General features: G+C 39.0%; 1 protein-coding gene across 1 annotated transcript in view; it reads left to right on the top strand.

Moving 5' to 3' along the window:
* The window catches only part of LOC139709132 (DNA topoisomerase 2-beta-like), a 30717-nt gene extending 21302 nt beyond the window's left edge, over window positions 1-9415 (top strand). The window contains exons 15-26 of the mRNA XM_071621093.1: window positions 586-695; window positions 1375-1467; window positions 2415-2529; window positions 3003-3124; window positions 3840-3988; window positions 4305-4539; window positions 5075-5253; window positions 5963-6095; window positions 6593-6788; window positions 7034-7281; window positions 7857-7940; window positions 9314-9415. Coding sequence (XP_071477194.1) covers window positions 586-695; window positions 1375-1467; window positions 2415-2529; window positions 3003-3124; window positions 3840-3988; window positions 4305-4539; window positions 5075-5253; window positions 5963-6095; window positions 6593-6788; window positions 7034-7281; window positions 7857-7940; window positions 9314-9415 — 1766 coding nt within the window. The remainder of the gene's footprint in view (window positions 1-585; window positions 696-1374; window positions 1468-2414; window positions 2530-3002; window positions 3125-3839; window positions 3989-4304; window positions 4540-5074; window positions 5254-5962; window positions 6096-6592; window positions 6789-7033; window positions 7282-7856; window positions 7941-9313) is intronic.
* The last annotated feature ends 4288 nt before the right edge of the window (window positions 9416-13703 follow it).

Genomic DNA, 13703 nt, shown 5'->3' on the forward strand with positions numbered 1-13703 from the left:
TTTGTTTATCTGTCAGTCAACGTGTATGCATCTTCTTCATCTTCTTCTTTTCCTCCCTCCGTTAATGTCGGAGATTGGCGAGCGTGGATCGCAGAGAGGTGTTCAGGAATAGGCACCTTCCTGTTAGATAGGTGAAATCAGGGGGCAGGGTTGGAAAGATTGTAGTTCAATCGCTTAATATGGAGTTTGTATATAAAGTGAAGGGAACATAGCAAGATTTTGTCGTTGGCAGACTGTGGGAGGTTAGGGTCATATGGTAAGAGTGTGGTGCATGTAAACTGGAGCGCAGTCTGGGTGTTATAGTCGTTGGACGGAAAGGGATGGTCCAGCAGGCACTTTCTGTTCTGTTTGTTAAATTCATGGCGGATTCCAGTGGTGTGACGGCAGGTAGCTACAAAGTGTACGGTGGTCTCATCACCCTCGTTGCATAGGGGGCATGTGGGGTCCATCTGCTTCTTTATCTTGAGGAATCTTGTTTGTAGGAGGTATGTGGATGTTAAGAGTTGAGCTCTTGCTGTCGGGGCCTGTCGGATGATATCGCTCTCCTCTCTCTCACACAATCTTTCTGTACTCCCCTCTTCCCAGGTCTGGGAACCAGCACGATGAAGGAAGCCAGGGAGTACTTCAATGACATACATCGTCACAAGATTCCCTTCAAATACGAGGGACCCCAGGACGACGAAGCTATCGAGCTGGTAAACTGTATATCTCAAGTAGATATGTATCAATTAGATTCAATTTCATTTCTTTCTAGGGAATAAGGCAAGTTTGTTTCCATATCATTTATTTCAGTTCTTGAGGATGGTGAAAGAATTCGTTATATTATTTGAGATAGTTTATTATTTCTAGTGTATTACGTTTTTTATGTATTGCAGTATTCCTAAACTTTCACTTACTAAGTGAACCCAATCACTGTAAAAAGCGTGATCTTTTGTGACACATTGCTGAATCAACCTTTACGTGAAAGACACACGAATTTATCGTTAGAAATATGAATTGAATGTATTCTGCAGCTTCCTTGCTCGGAACAACCGCAAACATGGACGAAATCACGAAACAAATCGGTGCTATATGTTCGATATGTTTCCAAATCACCTTTTCTATAAAACAGTCACATAATGTAAATGCATGTGGGCAGGTATGTTTAAATGTGTGTGTGTGTTTCTCTGTTTGTCTTTCGCTCCTTCTCTCTCTCTCTCCCTCTCTCTTGATAAATCATATTCAAATAAATTCAATTCAACTTAATTTCCATCCAACAAAAGGTAGTATATAATAGAAGATTAGTATTCATTTGGCAAATTGTATACCGTTTAACAATAATTTCGTAAGAATAGTTTTGCATTGTAAATGATATTCCGATTGTATTTTTTACAGGCATTCAGCAGGCGCAAATGTGATGAGCGCAGATCTTGGATGGTTGATTTCATGGTGGAGAGACGTAAGAAAAGGGAAGCTGGAATGGAAGAGGTAAAACAATGTGCTCACTCCAGCGTCTCAAGAGACAACGACCAGTTTACACGGGTGCACGTCACGAGACCGGCACCAACGAGTCCTACAGCCCATGAGTCATACAGTCCATGAGTTATACAGCCCACAAGTCATACAGCCCATGAGTTTGACGCTAAGCAAACAAGGCCCACGAAACCGACACATTAAGCCCCATGTTGTATCTGTCAAACTCGTGGGCTGTTTTTGCCTAGTGTCGAACATGGGCTCTCTGACTCGTGAGCTGTATGACTCATGGACCTGTTTTCAATGTCGAAATCTTGGGCTTTGTGACTCGTGGGTGTCGGTTTCGTTGGGATATGATCCCGTTTACACTACTTCCTTTACTGGTAAATTGACTGGGTTACGAAATTTACAAAATGAGAATTGTTCTGAATAGACGATATAATTCTTCGTTGCCACCCACACTAGCTCTCTTCGTTTCCGGGTGCACTGTATACACCATGTTGGTCTTTCTCAGTGAAGCAAACTCGTATGCGCGTAGATTTCGTCTTATCAAAGAATGACCATGTGCAAGTGATCTCTGCTTTTTGATGACCTCACAAATCATTACATTCGGGACACCGTTTATCAAAAGTTCAAATCAATGTCTTTTTTTAGATCAAATTTTAGTTACAATTCCTAAATCTAGTGCCTGTCACCCTCTCTGTCTTTCTTAACCTATCTCTCCCTCCATTTCTCTCACATTTTTTTTATTTCTATCGTTCTTTCCTTGTCTTATCATGTATCTACCAAAATACTGCTCAGTCATTCGACGATATAATTATCTTTGCATATTATTTTGTTCTATCTTAATTCTCTCTCCCTCTCTCATCCGCTCACATTCTCTTCTCGGTTAAAATCTATCATCTTATTGTTCAAATATCATTGTATATAATCATTATAATTATCTTTATTTCGTGTAACAGAGGAGCCTGTACAGTAAAGAAACCGGTCGAATCAGCTACAAGGACTTCATCAATAAGGAGCTGGTTGCTTACTTCCTCCAAGACAACGAAAGATGCATTCCCGCAATGGCAGATGGTACAGAGCGTAGATTGCTCTACAATCATGGTCAAATAAGACTGTTTTAAAAGTGTAGTGCATATCTCCGGTTTGATATCACATCTTTTGATTAATTCAGTTATATTCTTCATCTAGTCTTAATCCGATTGGTATTGCTTTGCTGTTTGTATGCATACCCTGTATATCTGCCCTTCTCTTCCGTAAAATACGAAGTCTAAGGCCTTGCTAATTACGATGTACAATGTATTTTTGTAGGTCCCTTAGTAAGCCTTACAACTTCATTTTTCGGTAAGAACCTATAAAAGAGTATCCTTGAAAACTCATGGATATCACTAGATAGATCTCATCAAACACAACTCATGCTCATACTAGTTACAATGTGAAGATGGGCCGTAATTATTGCTAATCCCTGTAAACAATTGATCTTGTTATAATGTATGGTGCAACGTCTTATCTCATCTTCCGCTAATATACTACCCGCTTTCTTGCAGGTCTGAAACCAAGCCAGCGCAAGGTCCTTTACACCTGCTTCGAGAAGTACGATAACGAGGAGGTGAAGGTGGTCGAGTTGGCGGCCGCTGTCTCGGAGATCACGTCCTATCGCTTCGGTGAAGTGAGCCATGCCCAGCCACACATTTCAACTTTTGATTCTGTTCTGACCAAATAAAAAATGAAAAGAAATGTAGTCCGAACGGAAGCTAGGAAGCCGTTTAATACGTAACTGAAGAAGAAATGATTTGAAAAACATGCGCACATCTTGTTGGCTCGCATAAAATTACGTATTTACTAGTAGATAGTTAGTACTAAAGATTTCAATGACGTCACCAATTTCAACAAGAATCATGTAAGAAATGAATGAAAAATACCATTAATGGTCTCCTTCAAAACAGAGAGGTTGATTAGGCAGAAGGTCAATTAACGATTTATATTGTGCAAAATGGAATCCATGTATTGCATGCCCCAACCCTTGTCTGAAGTATAGGCAGTTTGACAATGACAGTGGACCTGATTTATCTTAAAACATCCCGAAAGTGATCTTGGATTTCATTCCTGATCTCAAGAACCGTATATACCATCGACAATACTTACATTTCCAACGGAAACGCTTGACATATAGCTGATGATTAAAACTAAAAAAGCTCAGGATCGGGCAGAATTACTACTTACGTATGTATCAAAGACTGTCTTGATAGAAAATGCAACGCAACTTGTATACATTTCGTAAATATTATAGATCGACATGATACATGGAGATTGTATTTGTGAAGGCCAGTGTGGAAATTTGTTGCTATTTTTACAACTATTCGCGTTCGTTTTGAATTCGACAGCAATCCCTGATGAGTACCATCATAAACTTGGCCCAGAACTTTGTGGGCAGCAACAACCTCAACCTGCTGCAGCCTATCGGTCAGTTTGGCACCCGGCTGCGCGGGGGCAGGGATGCAGCCAGTCCCCGCTACATCTTCACCCAGCTCAGGTATGTGACCAAAGCGAAATATCAACATAGATAAACTTAATAAAACATTAACACAATATTATCATATTGTATTGTGCTCCAGAAGAATGTACTCCTGTGACAACGGTCATGAAATTTCTTTATAGTTCAGTGGGAAGATTAATGTGGATGAATCATCTCAATTTGGAAATTGAAGATAAAATGCCTGCTCCTGTTTTGAAACAAAGTCAATATATATTTCATCTGCCACTGAACTTGGCAGGCATGCATAAGCTCAAAGCCTGCAGCATATATTTTGTAAACATATAAACTGTTATCTGCTCTTTCTTGTCTGTAGTTCACTGGCCCGTCTCCTGTTCCCCGCCTGTGACGACAACCTCCTGACGTATCTCCATGACGACGACAACCAGCGCATCGAGCCGGAGAACTACGTGCCCATCATACCCATGGTGCTGGTCAACGGCAGCGAGGGAATCGGCACGGGTTGGAGCACCCGCATCTGCAAGTACGACGTGCGGGAAGTGGTGGACAACATCCGCAGGATGATTGCTGGGGAGGAGCCTGTTCCCATGGTAACAATAATCAGTGACTTGGCACGGGATGGTTGATAAGGGGAATTGAGCCGCAACCTGATTTCTATAAATCGGGATGAACATGTACTGAAAGTATCAGAATAAGATATATTATTAGCTGTTTTTACTTCTTTCGTATAGTATAACACTCTGGATATAATTATGTGGCATTGTAAAGACGTCAAGCAAACATACTAAATTTCGGTCCTATGTTATTGAATGTTCCTGTCTTTTTCACTGATTGCATTCTTCATTTTCCCTTGGTCTTATCGAGCTAGGAAAGTGATCGTTTAACATTGTGTTGATTTTAACGCTACAACCAACGAGTTATCTACTGTCCTATTCATGCAAAAATATTATATCCAGCCAAGCATAACTTGGCATATTTTCGCTGTGAACAGTGAGTGCGTTTGCACATAGACGTGATTTTCATGACATCGTTAACAGAGGGGGAAAAGGGAGATAACAGTTTCATATAAATCTCTAGAACGTTTACCTGCTGAAGTTAGCCGACTGGTATCCTTTTTCTTTTCAGCTTCCGTCCTATAGGAAATTCAAAGGAACCATCGAAGAGGTGGAACCGAATCGATTCCTAGTCACAGGCGTGATCGAGGTCGTGGATAGCACGACCGTCGTGATCACTGAGCTACCGATCGGGACTTGGACCCAGATCTACAGAGAACAGGTCCTGGAACGAATGTTGCACTGCGTCTCGTCTGACAGTGGAGGGCACACTATCACGTGAGGGTTCAGTTATGTGTGTTGATCGTTTTTTTTTTTAATTCTATAGCATTATTTACATCTGATAAAATATAACCCAACTTCAGTCAAAGCTAGTAGATACAACTTGTCTATACGTATAAAGCCATTTTCGCACCTTCAAATGATGAATTATTCTCTTTGCAGCAGTCTGGTATAAAAAGTAATGCTTGAGTAAGTAATTGTGTGTTCGGTTTTCCGTGTTTGTTTGTTTGTTTGTTTGTTTGTTTTCTAATTTGTTGTTTGCATTCCACCCTTAAGAGTTCTTGGAGCAGTCATTGAAAATACCGGATTTGCACAGTTCTTTTTTGCGGATGGCGTTCATAATCGTACCAAATCTGAGAAACTAAGTTGTGGTCTCAGAAATACAAAATATAATGTACTGTACCTTCATTTGGGATCTAGATTATCTAAGATTTCCTTTCCTGCATGGTTTGGGTTGCTTGTGATTCATTTCTGTCCACAGTATTTTGTTTTGTTCTTGTTCATTTTCTCTGATCCTTTTCATTCATTCATTTGATTGTTTATTTATTCATCCATCTATATCCGTCCATCCATCTATATCTATAATAATGATAGTCTATCTATCTATCTGTCTATCTATCTATCTATCTATAATAATAATAATCTATCTATCTATCTATCTATCTATTTTACTTCACAGTGACTTTGACGAGCTCCATGTGGATGGTGAAGTCAGGTTTGTAGTGAAGATGTCACAGGATGAACTTCGGAAGGCCGAAGAGGCTGACCTCCACAAAGTGTTCCGGCTGCAAACCACCCTGTCACAGACCATGGTACATTTTACTTTAGGATCCCACAATATGCTGAAAACACATTCGTTCACGTTCGTAATGTCTCTGAGCAAACTATAATATACACGCGCAATAAGACCTTTTTTCCAATCACGCCAATTGTGCTTTGTATTCGTGACGATCATCTATGTCCCATTTTGGGTGTAGATGATAATAAAGTGATGATGCCAGGAACAAGTCGATTGTGATTGCCTTATTCTTAGTTGATAAATATATGCTCTTGAATTGCATATCGGGAAACAGAACTATAGTATATTATTTTTGAACATAACACGCTCACTTCTTCGCTTCTCGCGGCATTGGGCTAAGGTCATGATCATGTGTATTATGCCAACATCTATACAAGCTACTAGTATATGATCCGATATAATCCTCAAATGTCACAGCATCTGTCCTAAGACAAATTCGAATTAGAGATTCTTTGTGTGTGTGTGTGTGTCTGTGAGTTGTCTCATCAAGCTTTTCGATGAATCTCACAGGTTTTATTCGACACACACGGCTGCATCCGTCGCTATGACAACGCGCGGGAAATCCTCAAAGAGTTCTTCTCGTTGCGGATGGAGCTATACCACAAACGTAAGACGCACCTGGAGGGCCTCCTACGGGCCGAATCATCTCGTATTGGCAACCAGGTCAGGTTCATCGAGGAGCGGACCGAAGGAAAAATCCGGATTGGTGAGTCTTAAGACTGGAATCAGATGAGTGCAATTCTTGCCACCCTCTTACTTCAACATCAACTTCGAGGCAAACAGATTCGTTTTTTGACAAAAATAATAAAGAAAATAGAATAGAATGACGAGCGGCCGGGTGCCCTGCGATTAAAAATATAAATAGATAAAATCGAGGAAAAGAAAGAACAGTGTTCTTGGGTTCTTGATATCGAGTTGTTACTCTTTATAGTTATATGTACGCATTTACAGAGAACATGAGCACAGAAGAAGCAATTCAACTACTCGCTCAGCGAGGCTACGACTCGGACCCCGTCGAGGCCCGGATGGGGAGCCAGGGAAATGGAGCCTCGGACTCGGAGGAGACCGGCGACGAAGGGGACGGGGTTTCTGAGTCTGGTCCAGCCTCGGGGCCGGACTTTAAGTACCTCCTTGGGATGGCCATGTGGAGTCTGACCAAGGAGAAGAAGGAGGAACTCCTCAGACACAGGGACAAGAAGGTTTGGAGGCTCTCGTCTCTTTATTTTGATCGTGAAATCATCTGTAAAATGAAAGATTTGTAATTGTACGATTGTACAAACTGTACATAATATTGTCCATTCTATAAGGTGATATAGCTAATTCATTTGTAGGCCTGTATGTAGTATCGAATTGCCTATATACTATGTCGGGTAAGCAATAGGTGTAATTGCACTTCTCTTATTTACTGTATCTATGGTGATAAGTGGAGATTCAACAGGGATCAGAGACTAAGAAAAATAGTGTCAGTATACTCTAGCAAGTGTAAGAGCCCTGTTTGTTTTAACGACAACGTCAAACCTGAACGTGGAATGGTGAGAAATGGGGGATTTCCAGTGGGAAAAAGAAAAACGGAATGTTTTATTCTGAGAGATTGTATGACAGAAGTCAATGAGAATGGGGATGCTATTTGCTGGTCTATATACCGCCAAACTTGATATTTCAAAAGCGAGCATTTATACACACAGTGACTATGAACATGTGTTAAAGTGAGCATCCCATGGATGCTCTCACGAAAGACACCGCGTTAACTAACTTCATGTTGTCCATTCCATAGGAACAGGAACTCTCCGACCTGAAGAAAAAGACAGCTGGGATGCTGTGGCTGGAAGATCTACAGGCCCTGTCACGTGAGCTTGACGTGAGTATTTTTCTTTATGTCTTTCGAGTGAAATGCTAACAGGCTAATTCCCGTTCACGTTGACTATAATGAATATGGAGTATAGAATATTAGTAAAACAACCAGTAAGGTAAGTAAGTAACCAGTATTCATGGTACAATCGACATGACGTTAGAAGTGTTTTCTTTTTGTAAATGAAACGGTCATAATGGTCACAACCGATAGAATGAATATCACAAGTTTCAAATTGATTTGCACACAAAAATGCTTGCTAAATTTCCTAACGCTCAATATCATAACAAATTGATTATATCATTCGCTTCAAGGGATTATATAGTTATGAAATGATATAGCTTCAATTTTTCTGCGTAAACGGTGGCAACCTGGTATTTGTGTGTGTGTGTGTGTGTGTGTGTGTGTGTGTGTGTGTGTGTGTGTGTGTGTGTAGCATAATTTTTTCAACGCTGTTAGCTCTGATGTAGTAGAATTATCTCAAACATTTTCGTAATGTCCCGAAAAGTTATACTTCGCAAAACAAGAGAACTGTTTTACGATATCGATCCACGTTACTTCCGTTTGTTTAAACAAAATGTAATTTAAATGAAGTGTATGATCTCCATAATCATGAACTTTATGCATTTGATATTTGTTGGTTTGTTTGTGTTTATCACTTCACTGTGTGGACGTATCACACGCATCACATAATCAATGCAGGAAGGAAGACAGAGAGAGCTAGGGAAAGAGACAGACAGACAGATAGATAGATAGACATCCCGATGGATAGGTAGATAGATAGATAAAGCGAGGGAGAGAGAGAGAGAGAGAGAGAGAGAGAGAGAGAGAGATTGTATGTTTATGTATCCGTATATATTTGTCTTCGCATCACATGATTCTGCCGGTGATCATATTAAAATCACCCTTCTGCATGCGGTCTCTCGATCTTCGTCTCCACAGCGCAAAGATGTGCTTGAATAACGACGGTGAGATGGAGCGGACATACGCGACGGGAAATATGGGAATGAATGCGTGATCTTTCGAAGCTTCTCGATATTTCGAACCCTCAACATTGAGTGTTGGATATTCTCTGTACTCCCACGGAATATTCATTCAGTCAAACACCGACTATTACTATACTGTTTTGTTTTGTTTTTGTTTTTGTTTTGTTTTTTAACCGAGGAAAGTCATGAAATAGATATAGCTGAGATGAGTAATGATCTTTGTTTGGCGTAAGGAACAGAGAAAGACTCGTTAAAAGTACATGTATAATATGCATCTAAGACACTACGTATCAGGTTCACATAGTCCTTAGAACGTCATATACGAAGATCAGCTGACATTCACACTTATACAACATTGCCAGTATTACTAGTTGCCAGACTTGCTCTATATTCAAGCCTTTTCGCAGCACAGAGAACACCAGAGGGTCCAAACATGCCAAAACCGTGAAGAAGTCCAAGACCAGACAGATCAAGACCAGGGACAAAACCAAGACTTAGATAACATGATAATAGTGTATCGAATATATCATATCTGAATGACTAAAAAATGCTCAATTTGGAATAGTGATAAGCATTGGTGTAGACTAAAATCATGAGAGAAAAAGAAACATTGAAAGCTATGAAATGATCTACTCCAATGACTTAGTGCTTATGACCCCCCCCCCCGAAAATATTAATTTACTGTAATAATTTCACTCTGTAGCGAAGAAAGTTGCAGAGTAGCAAAATAGCAATCAGTCTTTGATGTTTATGTGTCGCATTAATTTTTGTTATACCTGTAACTCATTATGATCCAATTCATAGACTGTAAAGTTCACATAAATCTTGTATCTTTAACTAAATGTTACTTTATTATTGTGTGGGGTTTTTTGTTTTGTTTTGTTTTGTTTTGTTTTGTTTTTTTTGCTGTTGAAGGCCCCCCCCCCCCTCCAAGAATAACAGTATATAAACCACTGATGGGGCTTCACTGGGTAAAGAATACTGAATAGATGAATAAACAAATGAATACGTAAATACAAATAACATTTTGGCATGAAAATTTTCTTTTGATTTATATTATTATAGTATCAAGCCAAATTTCTGTGCCACCACACGTATCGAATTACTCTTTGTTTTAATCAAACTAAGATCTTGTGTGCCCTTCCTTTTCGTCGCAATCTTCGGTCATGGTGATAAAGGAGTGAAAATGTCTGTGTGTCAACTCTGCAATATTTCTGGGAGTAAACCACTTTTAAAAGCAGAGTTCATTAATCATGTTGATTGTTTTTCAATGGTATCGAGAACTGCAAATGATACAAGCATTGTAATAAGAATACAATGCTGGGGTAGCACTTATTCCTCGTATCTAGAAAGAATATTATTATTCAGGTTTGAGTTTCTTCAGTTTGTCTCTCTCTACAAATGAAAATTTGTTAAGATCGCATTCATTTGTAGAGGGAGACAAACTGAAGAAACTCAAACCTGAGCCTTCACCCCTCTGAATAATATCTTTCTTTCAATATTATTATTGCAGAAAAAAGCTCTTCGTATTATTTGTAGAGAATCGTGGAGATGTATACTAATGACTTATTTCATCAAAATAATATTTCAAAAATTAAGGATTTGTATTGTTTAAATTTAGGACAGTTTATGGACAAACTAATAAATCATTCCCTTCCTTTTGTGTTTGATTCTGTGTTTCTTCAAAATGAAACTGTACATTCATATCCCACCAGACAATCTAATGAATTTCATTTACCATTGTCTAGGACGATTTTTACTGAATCTATATTCTCCTTTGCCGGACCTAAATTCTGAAATTTTCTTGATAGGAGCATAAAAGAAGCTCTAAGCTTTAACACCTTTATTTTTTTAATTAAAAAAAAATCTATTAATTCTTATATCACTGGGGACTTGCATCTTTAAGAGCCGCAAATTTATTTCATTGCTTTAACGTTTTAACTTTGTTTGATTTATTTCATAATCGTTATAACACACTATTCATACAGTCCATATCTCGGTAAGACTATTCTCATGTGCTGTGGCATCGACCCTTGAACTCTTCCTCCTTTGCTCCTTTCCCTGTCCTCCTCTTTCTGTCCCTTTCTGCCCTTTGACCTCCTGTCTATTCTTTCCACGCATATGTATATAAGAGAGCAGCTTTGTTTCAATCTGTGTAAACGTGCGTTAACTTTGTGTGCGTATGATTTGTTTTATATTCCTTCTGTTTCCCAAGCAATGTGTCTTATTGTTTCGTTTGATTCCTAGTACATGTATCATTACAATTTACTTATCACGAGGGGACTGCATTCTACAAGCTAGGCTTTTTAGCAGTCCCGTCCGTTTCCGACTTTTTTTCTTTGTTACGATTCAGTTACAGTTTGCCCATGCATTTCTTTATCTAATACGTGCAGTATGTTTTGTTTCATTGTAAAAAATGACGTGCATTTAAATATCTTTTGAATATGCAAAAATCACATTGTACAATGCACTTTACTCTGTTTATATACAAATATCATAGAGTATACTTTTGTCGGAAATGAAATAAAATGAAATGAAATGAATGAAGAATAGAAAGCAAGAAGTTAGAATACCATACAAAAACAAAAATCACCTTTGATATAGACCTACATGACTGTATATTCAATCGTAATGAAGTCTATGTAAAATACTTGTTAATTTTCTGTATATATCTAAACATAATATAATATCTCGCCATCTTAGAAGTTTGAACGAAGAGAGTTTGATCGATTGATCAAGTCTCTGTTTATTTTAAAGGGATGGTATAGTATTGGTGGAGAAGAGGATTGGGCTTTTAACTTTTTGCGAGATACCAAGACACCACTTATGAAAATGTAATAGTGCAGAGCATACCATTCTAAGAGGAATTCAAACTTTATTTGATGAAAATCGGTTTTGGAATGGCTGAGACATCCAAAAACAAAGTACAACAAAGCGAATGTAATGATAGGTGAGTCCCACCTTTTATTAAGGTTGCTCTGTATTTGGATATCTCAGCCATTTCAAAACCAATTTTCATCAAATAAAAGTTGATTCCCTCTTGGAATTTGTCATGTTCTTTCAGATTTCATAAAAGGTTTGTCATTATCTCACCAAAAATATTAGAAACATGAAGTTAGGTATCAACCAAAACTATACAATCCCTTTGACTTCCTCAATATGCAGTTCAAATATGATGATTTTGTCCTAATGATACCTCTGTTATATTACCTGACGAAATAGAGACTGCCGGGAAGCTAAATTTCACATGAGAAAGTAACTCTAAACTAGGAATGCAGCGTATACAGATATATACATGTATCGTATACTAGTATGTATTGATTGCTATTGTCACGTGTTAGAGAAAGTGAAATTTTACTATTAAAACTTTGTCACTGCCTCCACAAATTGATTTTGTGTTTGTTTGCTGGTTTGTCTGTTTGTCTGTACGTCCTTTAGCACCTCAGTGCAAATACATTGTTAACAGATTTTGGTTTTTTTTTTCGGGAATATCGGAAACGATTGAAAGAATATACGTGTGTATACATGCATATACAGTACATATAAGCGAGACGTATATTATATACTCGGTGAGATTTTAAGTACAGAAAACTGAATAATTTTGATTGAACTAAACAGTGAAGCCACAAAGACGTGCCCAGTAGCAGGAACACTGGCGTAGCCAGGGGGGGGGGGGGCGATGGGGGCGGTCGCCCCCCCCCCCCCCTAAGATTTGGACCGGGGATTTGGGAGGCGGAACAAAAAAAATGCGTGTACACTGTATGCATGCACATGAAGCGGGTCTCCTTTGCAACCTTTCATCAAATAAGATTTTTTTTTTGAATATTTCACTCAAAGTGTGCACCAGATCGTTGAATTTCAATTCAAAATATGCAAAATCTCTCGTGCTTGGGAGGGGGTACCCCCTCCCAAACCCTCCCCCTCTGTGCCTCTTTCCCTAGCTAAGTACACTTTTTAGATTTACAAAAAATTATGACTAATTCTGAGTGCACAAGACTTATCACTTATATTCCGAAAACTCAAGGTTCCCTCATGTATAAGGGGAATTCCCCTTTTAATCGACCCTTTCCTCCCTCAGCCCCCCCCCCCCCATCAGTTTTTTTTTTTTTTTTTTTTTTTTTGGTGATTTCCCAAATGTTGATTCCATCAAAATATGCGTATACGAGATATCTCAATTTCAACCTTAAAAAGGCAAAAGCTCCATCGGAAGGGAAGGGTGGAGATAACACTCGCCCACGCCTTCTCCCTGCTCGCCCCCCCCCCCCCCCCCGTCATGCATAGAAGTAGACTGTGGCTATACCCAGATCGCTTTATTTCAATTCTAAAAACGCAAAAGCTCCACTGGCGGGAGGGGGAATCCCCCTTCCCCTAAGCTCTACCTCACTAGACTTTATACATACACACAGATGGTGCACATTCGGAATAAGAGCTAAATTCCGTGATTTAACACTTCGATGAAAAATTTGCACCAGATCGCTGAATTTCAGGTCTGAAAACGCAAAATCACCTTCGTGTGGCAGGGGATATGCCCCTATCTACACCCTCGTGTGCATGCTTTTTCTGTTTGATTGCTGAACAGACAGCGTTCATGATATTCAGTGCAAGAATTAATACAAGAAGACTACTGTATTTAAATTATACCATTTTATAGGCAAATTGTTCAATAATAATCTACACTAAAATATACTGCAACCTTAAACAATTGGGACTGTTTCAACTCGTTAAAACACGCAAAAACATGCATCAAATTGCACCATTTGCAACATCAAAATGCAACAATTTCTCA

This window comes from Diadema antillarum, unplaced genomic scaffold (assembly GCF_040938485.1).
Source record: "Diadema antillarum isolate AM-2024a unplaced genomic scaffold, OU_Dant_1.0 seq00001410_RagTag, whole genome shotgun sequence".
Classification (NCBI taxonomy): domain Eukaryota; kingdom Metazoa; phylum Echinodermata; class Echinoidea; order Diadematoida; family Diadematidae; genus Diadema; species Diadema antillarum.